The sequence below is a fragment of the Pogoniulus pusillus genome, chromosome 3, assembly GCF_015220805.1.
Source record: "Pogoniulus pusillus isolate bPogPus1 chromosome 3, bPogPus1.pri, whole genome shotgun sequence".
Taxonomy (NCBI): Eukaryota; Metazoa; Chordata; class Aves; order Piciformes; family Lybiidae; genus Pogoniulus; species Pogoniulus pusillus.
This window is the reverse complement of record NC_087266.1, coordinates 1,859,423-1,878,128: the sequence shown is the minus strand read 5'-3', so window position 1 is coordinate 1,878,128 and position 18,706 is coordinate 1,859,423. Positions and strand designations below refer to the sequence as shown.

The 18,706-nt window shown below is 58.5% G+C and overlaps 2 protein-coding genes across 2 annotated transcripts; one reads left to right on the top strand and one right to left on the bottom strand.

The window, feature by feature from the left end:
• Positions 1–4,318: 4,318 nt before the first annotated feature.
• Positions 4,319–5,443, bottom strand: LOC135173383 (thyroid hormone-inducible hepatic protein-like). Its single transcript, XM_064140248.1, has 2 exons — positions 4,864–5,443; positions 4,319–4,699 (listed from the first exon to the last, which is right to left on the bottom strand). Exon 1 carries the CDS (start codon positions 5,281–5,283, stop codon positions 4,882–4,884), a length of 402 nt encoding a protein of 133 aa, XP_063996318.1. The 5' UTR covers positions 5,284–5,443; the 3' UTR covers positions 4,319–4,699; positions 4,864–4,881.
• A 3,168-nt stretch (positions 5,444–8,611) lies between these two features.
• Positions 8,612–9,745, top strand: LOC135173376 (thyroid hormone-inducible hepatic protein-like). Its single transcript, XM_064140236.1, has 2 exons — positions 8,612–9,200; positions 9,365–9,745. The coding sequence occupies exon 1, from the start codon at positions 8,781–8,783 to the stop codon at positions 9,180–9,182; it is 402 nt and encodes a 133-aa protein (XP_063996306.1). The 5' UTR covers positions 8,612–8,780; the 3' UTR covers positions 9,183–9,200; positions 9,365–9,745.
• The last annotated feature ends 8,961 nt before the right edge of the window (positions 9,746–18,706 follow it).

The following is an 18,706-nucleotide window of genomic DNA, read 5'->3' as shown; positions in this document are numbered from 1 at the left end:
GTGTGGAATGCTTTGTTCTTCTGTTCCATCTGGTGGATCAATATGTAGGTGACTGAGACTTGGAACACTTGGTGCTCCCTAGCTGCAGATGTTCAAGGCCAGGTTGGATGGGGCCCTTGAGTAACCTGGTCTAGTTGAGAGGCATCCTTGCCCATGGCAGGGAGGTTGGCTTAGATGATCTCTAAGGTCTGTTCCAGCCTGAGCCATTCTATGATGATTTACAGAATTAACCAGGTTGGAAAAGATCTCTGAGATCATCAAGTCCAACCTATCACCTAACCCTTCTAATTAACTAAACCATGGCACTGAGTGCCTCATCCAGGCAGGTTTTGTTTTCAGGGTGGAAAAGGAAGATTGCTCACACAGGACAGCTCTTGCCAACCCCATAGAGCAGTAGTGTATAAATTCCTCCTTGTTCTTTGTCACTTATGTTTCTCCTAACCCTTGAATGTAATCTGGACCAGCCCCTGTAGACCCAAGCTGTGTGTCAAATGTTGAGGCTGGGCTGGCCACTAGACAATTGCAAGATGCTCTCTATGAGCCACTCTGCCTTTCCAAAGGGAAGAGACAGGGAATAAGGGGGAGAGACCAATGGATTGGGAAGGAAACCAAAGAGTCTTTAGTGAGATGGTTAACAACAGAAAGCAAAGGTAGTGATAGTATTTAAAAATGGTGCAATACAGACACACACAAAACCAGTACCCAACTCCAGACTGGATCCAGTGGCAGATAGGAACTGGATTCTGGAACTGAATTTAGGGGCACATGGGATGGGATCGAAGCAGAAAGCTGTTCTTGAACTGCAGCCATAGAACTCGACCCTCAGGATAGGCTGGGTGTTGGGAGGGAGTTCTTGCCAGAGAGAGTGATTGGCATTAGAATGGGCTGCCCAGGGAGGTGGTGGAGTGGCCGTGGCTGGAGGTGTTGCAGCCAAGCCTGGCTGGGGCACTTAGTGCCATGGTCTGGTTGGTTGGGCAGGGCTGGGTGCTAGGTTGGGCTGGCTGAGCTTGGAGCTCTCTTCCAGCCTGCCTGATTCTGTGATCCTTCAGCTTTATTCCAAATATGATATCCATTGGATGAAATTCCTTGTTGGTCATTCTAAGGTCCCCTGTGCTGCCTGCTCCTCCCCACAGGTACCAACTCTGCACCCTAAGGTGGCACACAAGATTTGGCAGCAAGTTCCCTCTCCACATTTTGCGTTCTTGTGTTGCTTTGTCTTTGCTGGGGATCAGGATCCAACCTTTCTCACATGGTGGGTGGCTCTCGAGTCCACATGCTGAGCCCACATGTTCCAGAGACACTTGAGAGTCAGAATCATAGAATGGTTTGTGTTGGAAGAGGCCTTTAAAGGTCATCTAGTCCATGTGCCCTGCAGTCAGCAGGAGCATCTTGCTGCTACCTGACCCAGAATGGTTCCAGGGATGGAGCCTCTACCACCTCTCTGGGCTACCTGTGCCAGTTTCATATTGAATTAATGGTCTCTTACACTGGCACCAGGCCTGGCTTCCTCCTAGTCCTTGTGCTCTTGGGGTGACTTTCTGCTGTGTGTAGCATCTCAAAGCACCTTCTCAGGCACCTCTTGCCCAGGGAAGCCTCTCGCTGTGCTCTGGGTGCTGTTGCCTCACCCCTACCTCCAGCCCAGTCCTGTGCAGAGGTGTGGGACAGTTGAGTTCCTTTCCTTGCCGCATCGAGAGGGTCTGGTTCTGCTCCCAAGTGATGTTTAAGCAGAACTACTGAGCTCCTTGGATCTCCTGGTGAAAGTGCTGATGCTAGCAGAAATCTATTTGCAGCCACTGCTTTGGCTCTGTGCCCACCCCTTGTGGGCTCTGCTCTCCACTAGAGGGACAGGGTGAGTATCCCCTGAACGTGCCACACGCGTGAGCTGTGCGTTCAGCTTTTACACCACTGCTGCCAGCATAAGCAACACATTCCTTACAGTGAGGATGCTGAGAGCCTGGGAGATGTTGCCCAGCAAAGCTGTGGATACCCTGAAGTGTTTCAGGTCATGCTGGATGGGACTTTGATCACCTTTAGTGGGGGAAGCTCCTGCACAGAGCTGGTTATGATCAAGAGGAAGATGACCATCATCTGGGTCAAACACTGACCAGTGGCTGGGACTTCTTTGGACTGGGTAGAGAAAGGACTTTAGAACTTCTTATTTCTTTAGCACTTGGGGTCTGAACTGAATTTTATCTCATGTCTCCCTGACACTGAGCCTTGTGCCCAGGTCACAGCTTCTGCTTCACCCAGTGTCGTTAGGCTCAGGTTCTCCTGTGCTCCTGATGCCCTTCTGGGACAAAGTTCCCATCCCCATGGTGGCTGGAAACAGCGCTGCTGTCCCAGGAGCCTCATCTGCCTGTCTGCCCTCATCCTGCCAGGGACCAGCACTGGGTTTTTCAGGGATAAAGACCTCTTCTGTGGCCATCTGGAGTCTCTTACCAGCCCAGTCCAACAGTGGTGGCCAGCAGCAGGGCAGCGCTGGGGCTTGACGCATCCCTGGGGCCAGCGTGACGCAAGGTCCTGCAACTGCAGTAGGCAAAAGTGTCCTGTGAAACAGAGGGGTCAGGGCCAGCTGGCAGGACAGCAGCTCACGTGGAGGGACATGAGGCTTTGCAAGCAGCCCAGAAGTCATCAGCAAGTCCCTCCAGCCACCCGGCACAGACCTTTCTGGGAGCACCTCTTGGCTGGTCCTGTTCAGCAGCAGTGGTGAGCACTTCTCTGCATGTCCCACAGTGCCCCTGCCCTGGAGCACCACAGCCTGTCCAGCTGCCCAGCACACAGCCTCAGCCAAAGGCCAGGATGCAGGTGCCTGCAGGCCTTCCTCACTGTGACCACCATCTTCTTCAGGTAAAACGAGTCCTACCCCTGAGCTCCATCCCTGTAGATTCGTTGATTAAGGGAATGGTTTGGGTTGGAAGAGGCCTTAAAGGTGCTTGAAGGCACCTCCCACTAGACCAGGTTGCCAAACTGACCTAGAACACCTCCAGGGAGGGGGCATTCCCAACCACCATGGGCAACCTGTTCCAGTGTCTCAGCACCTTCACTGTAGAGAATTTCTTCCCAATCTCCAGTCTAAATCTGCCCTCTCCAAGCTTCTATCCACTCCCTCTCATCCAGTCACTACAAGCCCTGGGGAAAAGTGCCTCCCCAGCTTTCTTGCAGGCCCCTTTCAGGTACTGGAAGGCTTCTATAAGGTCTCCCCAGGTCTCTTCTGCATGCTGAACAGCCCTCACCATCCCAGCCTGGCCCCACAGGGGAGGTTCTTCAGCCCTCCCATCAGCTTTGTGACCTCCTCTGGACTCTCTCCAACAGTTGGGTGTCCTTCTTGTGCTGGGGGCACCAGAACTGGAGGCAGTAGTGCAGGTGAGGTCTCAGCAGAGCAGAGCAGAGGGTAAGAATCGTCACACATCACAGTATCACAGTATCACAGCATCACAGTATCACCAAGGTTGGAAGAGACCTCATAGATCATCGAGTCCAACTCTTTACCACAGAGCTCACAGCTAGACCATGGCACCAAGTGCAGCACAGCACAGGGCTGCCTTCTGGGCTGCAAGTGCACACTGCTGCCTCGTGCTGAGATTTTCACCAACCAACACCCCAGAGTCCTTCTCCTCAAGAGTGCTCCCCAGCCACTCCTCACCCAGCCTGCATTTGCACCTGGGATTGCCCTGACCTAGGGGTAGGACCTTGCTGGACTTGCTGAATTTAGACTGGGCCCTCATCTGAGCCCCTTTCAAGTCTCTCTGGATGGATCCCTTCCCTCCAGCCTGCTAACCAGGCCACACAGCTTGGTGTCATCTGCAAGCTCATTGAGGGTGCCTCCATCCCTGGGCCCTCAATCCCATGGCCCAGCATCGCTGTGCTGTGGTAGGGTCTGGCCTCAAACACCTCCAGCCATGGGGCCTCAACCACCTCCCTGGGCAACCCAGTCCAGCCTCTCACCACTCTCCTGCTCAACAACTTCCTCCTCACCTCCAGCCTCACTCTCCCCACCTCCACCTTTGCTCCATTCCCCCCACTCCTGACACTCCCTCACTCCCTCCAAAGTCCCTCCCCAGCTTTTTTGGAGCCCCCTTCATATGCTGGAAGGCCACAAGAAGGTCCCCTGGGAGCCTCCTCTGCTCCAGCCTGCACAGCCCCAACTCTTTCAGGCTGTGCTCACAGCAGAGCTGCTGCAGCCCTGTAAAACCAAATCAGCCTCCTGCTCCTCCATGCCCATTGATTTCTGTCCCACGTTTTTGTCATGTCCAGCCCCTGCCCCACCCTGACCCTCTGCCCAGGGGCTGCAGGCAGCACAGAGAGCAGAGCAAGAGCGTTTGGTAGAAGTGGTTTTATTAGCAAAGGCTGGGGAGAGTGTCCCTTAGAGTCCAGGTACCAGCTGGAGCAGGGCTGGGCAGCGGCAGCGGCGTTCGGGGCCACCACACAGCGGCGCCGCCTTGAGCGCTGCCCTCTGAAGCCCGAGAAGACGGCACAGGGCATGGAGCTGTGCTGAGGGAGCTCAGCAGCACCAGCTGCGGCCTCCCTGCGGCGAGGATCAGGCTCCCTCTGGCTGGCTGCTGGCTGCCACTGCGGCCGGAGTGCGGTGCCAGTGCGGGACATCAGCTGCCGCGGTGCCAGGAGGGAGAGCGGGGCCGGCGCAGAGCCTGCGGTGCTCCGTCTCGGCGCTGTCCTCTCCTTCGTGCCACCAGCACCCGTCCTGCAACGGCAGATGGCCTTGAGCCCCGGGGCCTCCCCGGCAGGCAGCTGCTGCGCAAGCAGCCCTCGCCCAGGGCTTCCCAGCCAGGCCACGCTGGGCAGCTGTGCGGGACGGGGGCAGCCCTCGGCCCCGCGTCCCTGCGCTGCGCACCCCCCGGCTCTCACCTGGCTGGCAGGGCAGGCTCACCAGCTGGGCTGCCCCTCGCCGGGGCTGATCTGCTCCAGGATCTGGCTGTACCTGCGGGTGAGGGCGGTGGTGTCCCTGGTGAGGTGGCTCAGCACCTGCTGCAAGCCGGCCAAGTGCCGGCTCAGGCGCTCCTCCAGCTCGGCGTCCGTGGGGTCGGCGTCCGCCGGGGCCGCGCTGCGCTCCGCGGGGGCGCTGCTCTGGCCCTGCTCGCCGACACCGGCCAGGCCCTTCTCCACCATGGGCTTGATGGCTTTCAGCTGCTGGTAGCGCTCGTAGAGGTCTGCGCTGCCTTCCGTGCTCGGGGCTGCCCCCTCCTCCTGCGGGAAGACTCCTCGCAGCAGGCTGGGGAACATCACCTCCTGCTCCATCTTCTGGGTGGCCGAGAAGTACTGCTCCATGGCCCTGCTGCTGCTGCTGCTGCTGCTGCTGCTGCTGCTGCTGCTGCTGCTGCTGCTGCTGCTGCCGACAGCTGCTCCCCCAGCGCTGCTCTGGGCTCTTGTGAGGCTGCTGCCTGCCCCCCGGAACCCTCGCAGGCCTTTTTATGCAGCACCAGGGCACCTCCCTTCCTCTTCTGCTCTGCTCTGCTGCCAGTCCTGGCCCGGGCTGCATGGCCTCGGGGCTGGGCTTGGCTGCAGCCCAGCTGGCACTTGCCAGCTGTGGCCTTGGCTCTGTGCAATCCCTCCTGGCGCATCCTCCCACTGCCCTTCACCCATGCTGCTCGGAAGTGCCACTCTGCCCCCAGGACAGGAGTGGGGTGCTGGGGAGGAGGTACCCAGGGCCTGTCCTGTGCTGTTGCAGCTCCCCCCAGTGCAAGCACTTCTGCAGGGCTCCAGGAGACTGCGGCCAGCTCTTGGCCTGCTGTGCGGGCAGCAGTGCTGCCAGGGGGCATCATCTCTGCCCCCTCCTTGCTGCCACACACTCAGGACAGTTCTCCAGACCCTTCTCTTGCTTTCTGACCCTTCTCTGCACCCATTCCAGGACCTCAGTGTCTGTCTTACACTGAGCAGCCCAAAACTGAGCACTGTACTCCAAGTGTGGCCTCTCCAGCAGTGTGTGCATGGGACAATCACTTCTCTGCTCCTGCTGGTCACAGCCTTCCTGACACAGGCCACGATGTTGCTGTTCTCCTTCACCACCTGAGCACACTGAAGGCTCATGTTCAGCTGGCCCTGAAGCCTCTGCTAGTATAGTCTGGGCAAGCCTCCCACTGAGCAACCATCCTTCTGGGGAGCACATCCCTAGCCATAGCCCAGAGGGGGCAAAATGCTGCCACACACATGTGCCCTGGTGTCCCTGTGTCAGCTCTGCCACCTTCTGCTGCTGAATTCCCCCAGAGCACACCTTGGGAGCCCCATCTCAGGCTGCCTTGGTCCCAGCTGCCCTGGGCAGAGGTGAAGATGCTGGCTCAGAGATACTCCTGTGGGATGCAGGCCACATGTCCTGGAGGCCTGTGGCATGGAGCCCCCTCCCAGGTGCTGCCTGCCATGACTGCTGCTGGCTTCTCTCCAGAGGGAAGGAGACCTGCCAGCAGGGGTGGGTGGCTGTCCCCAGGCTCTGCAGACAAATGTGTTCTCCATGAACCCCAGAGTGAAGCCTCAGGCTCAGAGCAGATGCAGCCCCCCATGCCCGCAGAGAGGGGACATGAGCACATTGCACCCACCAGCAGTGCCGTGGTGGCCCAGATGCTTGACCACCTGGCTGAACACGTGGTAGGGTTGGCAGAGCTGCCACTGCTGAGGCTGCAAAGAAGGTGAGGGACCCCAGGGCCATTCCACAAATAGAACAACCTTCCCTGATTGCCACACAGCAGGGGACAGGTGGGGACAGGCACTGCTGGGCATTGTCCCAGCTGTGGGCTCTACTGTGCAGGGGCAGGAGGACACAACCTGGGGCTGGGCACCCTTGTTTCTGGTCATCCTGGCCCCAGGCATGCTGCAGCCCCACGCTAGCTGTGCTGGGCACCAGCCCCTCTGCCCCTGCTCCTGCCAGCCTGCCACTTGGAGTATAGTGCTCAGCTGTGGGCTCCTCACTACAAGCCAGACACTGAGCTCCTGCACTGGCTCCAGAGAAGGGCCAGGAAGCTGGAGAAGGGTCTGGAGAAGAGGTTTGATGAGCATGGGCTGAGGGACCTGGGATTGTTAGCCTGGAGAGAGAAGGCTGTGGGGAGACCTTCTCACTCTCTCCATCTCCCTGAGAGGAGGCTGTCAGCAGGTGGGAGTTGTTGTCCCCAGCAACAAGTGACAGCACAAGAGGAAAAGGCCTCGAGGTGCATCAGGGGAGGTTTGGATTGGACATTAGAAGAAACTTCTTCACTCACAGGGTTCTCAGACACTGGAACAGGCTCCCCAGAGAGGTGTTTGGATCTCCCCCCTGTGTTTGCAAGCCACAGAGATGTGGTGCTGAGGGACATGGTTCAGTACCACACTTAGAGAGTTCAATGATGCTTGGAGTCAATGACCTTAAAGAGCTTCTCCTACTGGAACACTTCTGTGATCCTGTGACCTGCTACAGCTCTCAGGAGCTCTGATGGCTCTGGGCTCCAGTCTGGGGCTGCACACCATTGCTTTTGCTCATCCTGCCCCAGCCATGCTGCAGCCCCACGCTGCCTGTGCTGTGCTCCAGCCCCTCTACCCCTGCCATTGCTGCCAGCAGCAGCAACTGCTCCACTTAGCCTCTTGCAGTGGATGTGCAGGGCCTGCTTTTGGCTGATAAGAAGACAAGGAGAGAGTTTGGGAATGATTCATGTGCCAAGGACAGGAAGGTGGGGAGAATCTGGAGCTGTTGACCCACGGTCACTCCCTGCCTACTGCTCTGAGCACTACAGGCAGCTTGGGAGGGCAGTGCTGGAGCCACAATAGAGAAGCAGGGTGGCAGCTGCAGCCCCTGTGTGCCTCTGTGCCCACAGCCTGTGATGTTCCTGCACCTCCAAGGAGCTCTGACCAGAGACCAACCAACACTGCTGGCCAAGGATGAGCTCCCAGCTGGCATCTGCAGAGGGCTGGTAGCAGCTCAGTGCAGTGCTGGGCCCATGGCAGCAGCCCCAGAGATGAACCCAGCAAGGGACAAGAGGAGGGATAGGGACAGGTCTGGCTGAAAAGTGGGCAGCAGTGTGGTCACCTGTGAGGGTTGTGGGAGCTGCCACTGCTGAGGCCACAAAGAAGGTGAGGGACCTCAGAGCCATTCCCAAAATAGAGCAACCTTCCCTGATTGCCACACAGCAGGGGCACACATGGGACAGGCACTGATGGGCACTGCCCCAGCCACGGCCTCTGCCCCAGGCTGGGGGCAGTGGAGAGCTGGCAGCATCCACACTGCCCTGTGGGCAGCAGTGACTCTGTGCTGCTGCCACAAGAGTGCCAGAGAGTGGCCTCAGCTCTGTGTCGCTGTCCCTGGCAGGCTGAGGGAAATGCAGGGAGGAAGGGCTGTGCCTGGGCACCCCATGGCTGGGCAGCAGTTGGCTCCTCTGTCCTCAGGGCCCGACGTGGGGCTCTGCCTTGCAGCACAGCCCACTGGCATTTTCCACAGTCTGCAGAGCTGTTGCTCAATGTCCCTGCAGGGTTCACGTCCTGAGCGTGTGGCAGCAAGGAGGGGGCAGAGGTGATGCCCCCTGGCAGCACGGCTGCCCGCACAGCAGGCCAAGAGCTGGATTGCACAGAGCCAAGACCACAGCTGGCAAGCGCCAGCTGGGCTGCAGCCAAGCCCAGCCCCGAGGCCATGCAGCCCGGGGCAGGACTGGCAGCAGAGCAGAGCAGAGCAGGGAGGGAGGTGCCCTGGTGCTGCATAAAAAGGCCCGCGAGGGTCCCGGGGGGCAGGCAGCAGCCCCACAAGAGCCCAGAGCAGCGCTGGGGGAGCAGCTGTCGGCGGCAGCAGCAGCAGCAGCAGCAGCAGCAGGGCCATGGAGCAGTACTTCTCGGCCACCCAGAAGATGGAGCAGGAGGTGATGTTCCCCAGCCTGCTGCGAGGAGTCTTCCCGCAGGAGGAGGGGGCAGCCCCGAGCACGGAAGGCAGCGCAGACCTCTACGAGCGCTACCAGCAGCTGAAAGCCATCAAGCCCATGGTGGAGAAGGGCCTGGCCGGTGTCGGCGAGCAGGGCCAGAGCAGCGCCCCCGCGGAGCGCAGCGCGGCCCCGGCGGACGCCGACCCCACGGACGCCGAGCTGGAGGAGCGCCTGAGCCGGCACTTGGCCGGCTTGCAGCAGGTGCTGAGCCACCTCACCAGGGACACCACCGCCCTCACCCGCAGGTACAGCCAGATCCTGGAGCAGATCAGCCCCGGCGAGGGGCAGCCCAGCTGGTGAGCCTGCCCTGCCAGCCAGGTGAGAGCCGGGGGGTGCGCAGCGCAGGGACGCGGGGCCGAGGGCTGCCCCCGTCCCGCACAGCTGCCCAGCGTGGCCTGGCTGGGAAGCCCTGGGCGAGGGCTGCTTGCGCAGCAGCTGCCTGCCGGGGAGGCCCCGGGGCTCAAGGCCATCTGCCGTTGCAGGACGGGTGCTGGTGGCACGAAGGAGAGGACAGCGCCGAGACGGAGCACCGCAGGCTCTGCGCCGGCCCCGCTCTCCCTCCTGGCACCGCGGCAGCTGATGTCCCGCACTGGCACCGCACTCCGGCCGCAGTGGCAGCCAGCAGCCAGCCAGAGGGAGCCTGATCCTCGCCGCAGGGAGGCCGCAGCTGGTGCTGCTGAGCTCCCTCAGCACAGCTCCATGCCCTGTGCCGTCTTCTCGGGCTTCAGAGGGCAGCGCTCAAGGCGGCGCCGCTGTGTGGTGGCCCCGAACGCCGCTGCCGCTGCCCAGCCCTGCTCCAGCTGGTACCTGGACTCTAAGGGACACTCTCCCCAGCCTTTGCTAATAAAACCACTTCTACCAAACGCTCTTGCTCTGCTCTCTGTGCTGCCTGCAGCCCCTGGGCAGAGGGTCAGGGTGGGGCAGGGGCTGGACATGACAAAAACGTGGGACAGAAATCAATGGGCATGGAGGAGCAGGAGGCTGATTTGGTTTTACAGGGCTGCAGCAGCTCTGCTGTGAGCACAGCCTGAAAGAGTTGGGGCTGTGCAGGCTGGAGCAGAGGAGGCTCCCAGGGGACCTTCTTGTGGCCTTCCAGCATATGAAGGGGGCTCCAAAAAAGCTGGGGAGGGACTTTGGAGGGAGTGAGGGAGTGTCAGGAGTGGGGGGAATGGAGCAAAGGTGGAGGTGGGGAGAGTGAGGCTGGAGGTGAGGAGGAAGTTGTTGAGCAGGAGAGTGGTGAGAGGCTGGACTGGGTTGCCCAGGGAGGTGGTTGAGGCCCCATGGCTGGAGGTGTTTGAGGCCAGACCCTACCACAGCACAGCGATGCTGGGCCATGGGATTGAGGGCCCAGGGATGGAGGCACCCTCAATGAGCTTGCAGATGACACCAAGCTGTGTGGCCTGGTTAGCAGGCTGGAGGGAAGGGATCCATCCAGAGAGACTTGAAAGGGGCTCAGATGAGGGCCCAGTCTAAATTCAGCAAGTCCAGCAAGGTCCTACCCCTAGGTCAGGGCAATCCCAGGTGCAAATGCAGGCTGGGTGAGGAGTGGCTGGGGAGCACTCTTGAGGAGAAGGACTCTGGGGTGTTGGTTGGTGAAAATCTCAGCACGAGGCAGCAGTGTGCACTTGCAGCCCAGAAGGCAGCCCTGTGCTGTGCTGCACTTGGTGCCATGGTCTAGCTGTGAGCTCTGTGGTAAAGAGTTGGACTCGATGATCTATGAGGTCTCTTCCAACCTTGGTGATACTGTGATGCTGTGATACTGTGATACTGTGATGTGTGACCAGTAGGATGAAGGAGGTGATTCTCACCCTCTGCTCTGCTCTGCTGAGTCCTCACCTGCACTACTGCCTCCAGTTCTGGTGCCCCCAGCACAAGAAGGACACCCAACTGTTGGAGAGAGTCCAGAGGAGGTCACAAAGCTGATGGGAGGGCTGAAGAACCTCCCCTGTGGGGCCAGGCTGGGATGGTGAGGGCTGTTCAGCATGCAGAAGAGACCTGGGGAGACCTTATAGAAGCCTTCCAGTATCTAAAGGGGCCTGCAAGAAAGCTGGGGAGGCACTTTTCCCCAGGGCTTGTAGTGACTGGATGAGAGGGAGTGGATAGAAGCTTGGAGAGGGCAGATTTAGACTGGAGATTGGGAAGAAATTCTCTACAGTGAAGGTGCTGAGACACTGGAACAGGTTGCCCATGGTGGTTGGGAATGCCCCCTCCTTGGAGGTGTTCTAGGTCAGTTTGGCAACCTGGTCTAGTGGGAGGTGCCTTTAAGCACCTTTAAGGCCTCTTCCAACCCAAACCATTCCCTTAATCAACGAATCTACAGGGATGGAGCTCAGGGGTAGGACTCGTTTTACCTGAAGAAGATGGTGGTCACAGTGAGGAAGGCCTGCAGGCACCTCCATCCTGGCCTTTGGCTGAGGCTGTGTGCTGGGCAGCTGGACAGGCTGTGGTGCTCCAGGGCAGGGGCACTGTGGGGCATGCAGAGAAGTGCTCACCACCGCTGCTGAACAGCACCAGCCAAGAGGTGCTCCCAGGAAGGTCTGTGCTGGGTGGCTGGAGGGACTTGCTGATGACTTCAGGGCTGCTTGCAAAGCCTCATGTCCCTCCACGTGAGCTGCTGTCCTGCCAGCTGGCCCTGACCCCTCTGTTTCACAGGACACTTTTGCCTACTGCAGTTGCAGGACCTTGCGTCACGCTGGCCCCAGGGATGCGTCAAGCCCCAGCGCTGCCCTGCTGCTGGCCACCACTGTTGGACTGGGCTGGTAAGAGACTCCAGATGGCCACAGAAGAGGTCTTTATCCCTGAAAAACCCAGTGCTGGTCCCTGGCAGGATGAGGGCAGACAGGCAGATGAGGCTCCTGGGACAGCAGCGCTGTTTCCAGCCACCATGGGGATGGGAACTTTGCCAAGTTCACCCAAGTGTTAGATAAATAAGAAGTTCTAAAGTTCACCCAAGCATTAAACAGATAAGAAGTTCTAAAGACCTTTCCCTACCCAGTCCTAAGAAGTCCCAACAACAAAGCCCACCACCCCCAAGGGTGGGCTGCCAACACCTCTGCCCTTCCTGGGGGGCAGGTTCCCTGCCTGCAGACCCCTACCCTTTGAATTCTGCCTGCTCTGGCCTCAGCTGTACCCCTGGTGTTGCCCTCTGCCTGCTCCTGCAGGTGCTGTGGAGGAAAGAATGCCTCAGCCCCCAGCTCTGTCTCTTTTGGTTGGCCAAATTGGCCATGAGCCTTCAAGGTATCCTTGGGGACAACAAAGCCACCAGCATCCCAGGAGGCCATGGAGGGAGGGGAACCTTTCCCTCTGCTCAGCACTGGTGGTACCCATCTGGGTGCTGGGTCCAGTTTGGGCTCCTGAGTACAAGACAGACATGCACATACTGAAGGGAGTCCTGTTAAGGTCCACAACAGAGATGGAGTTGGAGCCATTTCCCTATGAAGGGAGGCTGAGAGAGCTCAGACTGTTGTGGCTGGAGAAGACAAGCTTCAGGGGCTCTTATCCATGTGCAGAACAGGTTGCCCAGGGAGGTGGTGGAAGTCCCATCCCTGGAAGCTTTTAAGGCCAGGCTGGAGGGGGCTTTGAGCAAGCTGATCTAATGGAAAGTGTCCCTGCCCATGGCAGGGGGGGTTGGAGCTGGGTGGTCCTGGAGGTCCCTTCCAGTCCTGACAAGTCTATGATTCCATAAAGAGTCCTAGTGGGGGTGTGGAGAAGGTAAATCAAGCTCTTTCCAGTGGTGCCCAGAGACAGCAGAAGAGCCACTGGGCACAAGCAGCAGTGGAGGGAATCCCATCTGAATGCAAGGAAAACCTTTTTTTCCCTTTTTTTTCTTTCTTTTTTGTTTTTATTAATTCCCTAAAACTGAGGATGGGGAAACACTGTCCCAGGCTGCCCAGAGAGGTGTTGGAGTCTCCATCCTCAGACACAGTCAAAATTCCAACTCAGCACAGCCCTGTCTCTGGTCCTGCTCCAGCAGATTTTATCTCCAGAGTTGCCCTCCAGCCTCTCTGTGCTGGAGAAGGAGAGAGAAGGGAGAGAAAGCTGGGGAGGGTCCTGGAGCAGAGCCCTGTGAGGAGAGGCTGAGGGAGCTGGGGGGGTGCAGCCTGCAGCAGAGGAGGCTCAGGGCAGAGCTCATTGCTGTCTGCAGCTGCCTGCAGGGAGGCTGTAGCCAGGTGGGGTTGGGCTCTGCTGCCAGGCAAGCAGCAACAGAACAAGGGGACAGAGTTTGAAGCTGTGGCAGGGGAGGTCTAGGCTGGAAGTGAGGAGGAAGTTCCTGGCAGAGAGAGTGATTGGCATTGGAATGGGCTGCCCAGGGAGGTGTTGCAGGCAAGCCTGGCTGGGGCACTTAGTGCCATGGTCTGGTTGGTTGGGCAGGGCTGGGTGCTAGGCTGGGCTGGATGAGCTTGGAGCTCTCTTCAGCCTGCCTAATTCTATGATTCTATTCTATGATTCTGGCTCTGTCCCTGCCTGCTGCCCCAGCAGTGCTAGCCCAAGAGCTGGCCACAGGCTGCTGAAGACATTTGATGGGGGAGATTCTCAGGCAGGCCCAGGCAGTGTCTATGGCATCAGAAGGGCTGCTTTTGGCAGTGTCCAACAGGCTCCTCCAAGGTCTTTCCTTCATGTTGGGAGCTTGATGATTCTTTTCATCCTGACTACTTCATCCCTTTGATAATTCTATGGTCACAATTTAATCCAACTGATGTCATCTTCCTCCTTAACACAGCCAGTTTTGGGCACTCAGCCTTCAGACAAGCATCACCTGTCCATTAGCTGCTTCTTTTAGCAGCATTGTCATCAAGACCAACAGCCAAGGGGGGGCTGCATTGGATGCCCAGGCCAGCCTTGAGGAAGGAGGGTGGCTGAGGCAGGGCTCCTGGGGAACTCCTGCAGGAACAGCACATCATTCTCTCTCCTTCCCCTCTCCTCAAACCTGTCCAAAGCAAGACATCTTTGCCATGGTGCTGCCTATTCTGGGAGGGGCAGAACCTGGACCTACTCTCCTGGTACCCCAGAAATAGTGTGGATGGTGGGGACAGGGTGGGATTGGACAAGAGAGACCCTGGGCACTTCTTTCTGCCCCATTCCTGGTGTGGGGATGCAGTAGCACCCTTGGCCATCTCGGGCAAAGGCCATGGAGAGACTGAGCCAGGAGAGATAGCACAGAGCCAGGGACATAGCTTGACTGAGCCCTAGCTGGGATGGAGCCAAACCCAGCCCTGCAACCGGCCACACTGGCTGAGGTTGGCAGGAGAGAACAGCCAAGGACAGCAGAGGGAGGTGCCCTGGTGCTGCATAAAAAGGCCTGCGAGGGCTCAGGGGGCAGGCAGCAGCCCCACAAGAGCCCAGAGCAGCGCTGGGGGAGCAGCTGTCGGCAGCAGCAGCAGCAGCAGCAGCAGCAGCAGCAGCAGCAGCAGCAGCAGCAGCAGCAGCAGGGCCATGGAGCAGTACTTCTCGGCCACCCAGAAGATGGAGCAGGAGGTGATGTTCCCCAGCCTGCTGCGAGGAGTCTTCCCGCAGGAGGAGGGGGCAGCCCCGAGCACGGAAGGCAGCGCAGACCTCTACGAGCGCTACCAGCAGCTGAAAGCCATCAAGCCCATGGTGGAGAAGGGCCTGGCCGGTGTCAGTGAGCAGAGCCCAGACAGCAGCAGTGCTGATACAGCCTTGGGAGAGGGGACAGACAGCAACCTGGAGGAGCGTCTCTCCCACCACGTCAATGGCTTGCAGCAAGTTCTGACAGACCTCACCAAAAACACCAAGGCCCTGACCCGCAGGTACAGCCAGATCCTGGAGCAGATCAACCTCAGTGAGGATCAGTCCAGCTCCTGAGCCTGCAAGGTAAGAGCTTGGGGAGATGCAGCGACCAGCAGAAGCTGGCTGAGGGGTGACACACTTTGTCCCCTTGCCCTACCAGCTGGGTGGCTTTGCAGTGTCTGCATCACACCCCCAGATGCCAGCAGCTGTGAGTCCACACTTCATTGCTCACCAGGTGCTTCCCCCTGGATTTGTGTCTCTCAAACGCCCACCAGTGCAAGCTGCAGCACTAAGCAGGAGTCGCTCTGTGAGCTCCACATTGTGCCCAAGACTCCAGGTTGCAGCACAGGCAATGCCTGGCTTCTGTTGGGCAGTCACTAAAGACCCCAGAGAGAAAAGGATCTTGTAGTTCCAGACAACCAGCAACAGAAGAAGGGGACACAGGCTCCAGTTGTGCCAGGGGAGGTCTAGGCTGGATGTTAGAAGGAAATTCCTGGCAGAGAGAGTGATTGGCATTGGAATGGGCTGCCCAGGGAGGTGGTGGAGTGGCCGTGGCTGGAGGTGTTGCAGCCAAGCCTGGCTGGGGCACTTAGTGCCATGGTCTGGTTGGTTGGGCAGGGCTGGGTGCTAGGTTGGGCTGGCTGAGCTTGGAGCTCTCTTCCAGCCTGCCTGATTCTATGATTCTATGACCTGGAGAAGCATAGAAAGGCGACAGCAGCAACAGGGAGCATAAGGGAGATTCTGCATCCTTAACCCTGTCCTGGGGGGAAATGAGGACATCCCAGCTAAACCATGCTGGTTATCCCCACAGGTCGAACTGCCATCCACGGCCCAGTGGCTCCTTTTCCTCTGCACCAAGTGCCACCAAGGAACATCCTTCGTGAGCAGCTGGAAGCTTGGCAATCTGCCTGCTGGGCACTGCCGGTACCTCCAGCCGGCCCTGTGGCCAATCCTGCCAGCCACCTTGCTGCTTCGTGTGCCCCCCTCTGCCCCAGGGGCGTTTCTGCAGGGCAGAAATGACTGGCCCACCTTCCTGCTTTGTGGAGGGCATCTGTCACTTCAGAGGGATGCTCTTCCTGTGCGTGCCTGAGCCCCACCGACCGCCTCTTTGAGACTGTAAATAAACCACACCACTTTGTGCAGAGCTCTCCTGTTTCCTACCAGCTGTCATGGGATCATAGGATAGGACCACAGCATGTTAGGGGTGGGAAGGGACCCAAGGAGAGCATCCAGTCCAACCCTCCTGCCAGAGCAGGGCCACACAATCCAGCTCAGGGCACACAGAACACATCCAGACAGGCCTGGAAAGGCTCCAGAGAAGGAGACTCCACAGCCTCTCTGGGCAGCCTGTGCCAGGGCTCTGGGACCCTTCCAGGCAAGAAGTTCCCCCTTGTGTCGAGCTGGAATCTCCTGTGCTGCAGCTTCCATCCACTGCTGCTTGTCCTATCCCAGGGAGCAGTGAGCAGAGCCTGTGCCCCTGCTCCTGGCAGCCCTCAGATACTTATAAATATTTATCAGATCCCCTCTGAGTCTTCTCTTCTCCAGACTAAGCAGCCCCAGGGCCCTCAGCCTCTCCTCTCAGGCCATGGCCTCCAGTACCCTCATCATCCTCATAGCCCTCCTCTGGACCCTCTCCAGCAGATCCCTGTCCCTCTGCAACTGGGGAGCCCAAAACTGAAGGCAGTGCTCAAGATGAGGTCTCAGCAGGGCAGAGTAGAGGGGGAGGAGAACCTCCCTGGATCTGCTGCACACACTCTGCTTAATACAGCCCAGGACCCCATTGGCCTCTTGGCCCCAGGGCACATTGCTGTGCCATGGATGTTCTCCACCAGCACTCTCAGCTCCCTCTCCTTGGGACTGCTCTCCAGCAGTCACCTCCCAGCCTGGACTGCTGCAGTTTATTATCCCTCCCCAGATGCAGGACTCTGCACTTGTCCTTGCTGAACCTCATCTGGTTCTTCTGTGCCCAGCTCTGTCTGCCCAGGGCTCTCTGGAGACCTGGTCCCAGGGCTGTGCTCCAGGCCCCTCAACAGCTTCAGTGCCCTTCTCTAGGCACTTTCCAGCATCTCAACATCTGTCTTGAATTGAGGAGCCCAGAAGGTGTGGCCTGAGCAGTGCTGAACACAGAGGCAGAAGAACCTCCCTCGTCCTTCTGGCCACACTGTAGGACTGCTGTGTGACAGGGACCTGGGAATAGTGACACACAAACACTCAGCTCTGCTCTGCATCCTCCATGTGGCACATCAAGAGCTGGGAGAGAGCTCAGGAAGGGAAAAACCTTGGAGCATGATGGGCAAGAAAGAGGAAGCTCTGAACAGTGAGAATGGTGAAATACTGGAAGTGGTTGCCCAGAGATGTGGTGGAGGACTCTGCTCTGCAGACATTCAGGGTCAAACTTGGCAGGGCCCTGAGCAACCTGATCTAGTTAAAGGATCCCACTGCTCACTGCAGGGGGGGGTTGGACAAGATGAGCTTTGAGGGTCTCTTCCAAGATACTGTGCAGAAGAGAGCGCTGCTCTAAGTTTGGCTTCTTGCTCCTGGAAAGCCCAGAAGCTAAGCTGAACATGCCAAAAACATGGGTCAGAAGTCACTAGGCATGAGGCACAGGAGTCTAATTTGGTTTCTTGGGAAGAAGGTTTCAGCCAAACAGAACCTGGGCTGCAGCAGCAGCAGTGTGGCCAGCAGGGCCAGGGAGGGGATTCTCCCCCTCTGCTCCGCTCTGCTGAGACCCCAGCTGGAGTCCTGCATCCAGCTCTGGAGCCCCTGGGACAAGAGGGCTGTGGAGATGCTGGAGAGTGTCCAGAGCAGGGCCAGGAGGATGCTGAGAGGCTGCAGCAGCTCTGCTGTGAGCACAGCCTGAAAGAGTTGGGGCTGTGCAGGCTGGAGCAGAGGAGGCTCCCAGGGGACCTTCTTGTGGCCTTGCAGCATCTGAAGGGGGCTCCAAAAAAGCTGGGGAGGGACTTTGGAGGGTGTGAGGGAGTGTCAGGAGTGGGGGGAATGGAGCAAAGGTGGAGGTGGGAAGAGTGAGGCTGGAGGTGAGGAGGAAGTTGTTGAGCAGGAGAGTGGTGAGAGGCTGGACTGGGTTGCCCAGGGAGGTGGTTGAGGCCCCATGGCTGGAGGTGTTTGAGGCCAGGCTGGCTGAGGCTGTGTGCAGCCTGCTCTAGGGTAGGGTGTCCCTGGGCATGGCAGGGGGTTGGCACTGGCTGCTCCCTGTGCTCCCTTCCAGCCCTGCCTGGTTCTGTGACTCTATGACTATGAAGCTGGGCACTGCTGGGCCTGCTGGGCTGTTCTCACCAGTGGCAGCACGAGTGGGCAACTCTGCATCCTGAGGATGCCTATCCCCATTCATCTGCTGGGGAAGGCTCCTGCACTTGCTTGGCCAGGAGACATTTGGCTCCCCCAGCTGCTGGTGGTGTTCTGGGGCCTGCCCAAAGCCAGCTGAGAAGTCACTACAAGCTCCAGCCATGCATTCCACCACAGTGAGTGGAGCTGATAAGCGGCTGGAGGGCAGCAGGTAGAAATGCTGATGGTGTTTGCACAGCACAGGGCTGTTTGGCTTAGGAGTGGCTCCAGGACTGCAGAGCCACCAGCCCAGCTGCAGGGCTGCAGTTCTTGAGCAGAGCTAAAGCAAGGTGCTGCACTTGGCCTTGTTCAGTCTCATCCCCTTGGCCTCTGCCCACCCATGCAGCCTGGCCAGGTCCCTCTGCAGGGCTCTGCTACCCTCCAACAGCTCCACAGCTGCTCCTAGCTTGGTGCCATCTGCAAACTCACTGCTGCTGGACTCGGATCCCCTGCTCCAGATCATCTTTCAAGGTCCCTTCCAGCCCCTGACATTCTATAATTCTGTGATTCTGTGACTGATAGAATTATCAGGGCTGGAAAGGAACCTGAAGGATGACCAAGTGTCCCTGGGCAGGGACACTTCACACTAGATGGGGCTGCTCAGAGCCCCATCCAGTGGCACACCTGGAAGCAAGGTCACACAAAGAAGCTAATCAAATATTTATGGAGCATAGAGAAGAATTGTCCAGGCTCAGGCAGAGCTTCAGGCTTGGTTGTATTTACCTTGCACAAAT

Excerpts from the sequence above, each read along its gene's own strand:
- LOC135173376 (XM_064140236.1), top strand. The coding sequence starts at position 8,781 with ATGGAGCAGTACTTCTCGGCCACCCAGAAGATGGAGCAGGAGGTGATG.
- LOC135173383 (XM_064140248.1), bottom strand. The coding sequence starts at position 5,283 with ATGGAGCAGTACTTCTCGGCCACCCAGAAGATGGAGCAGGAGGTGATG.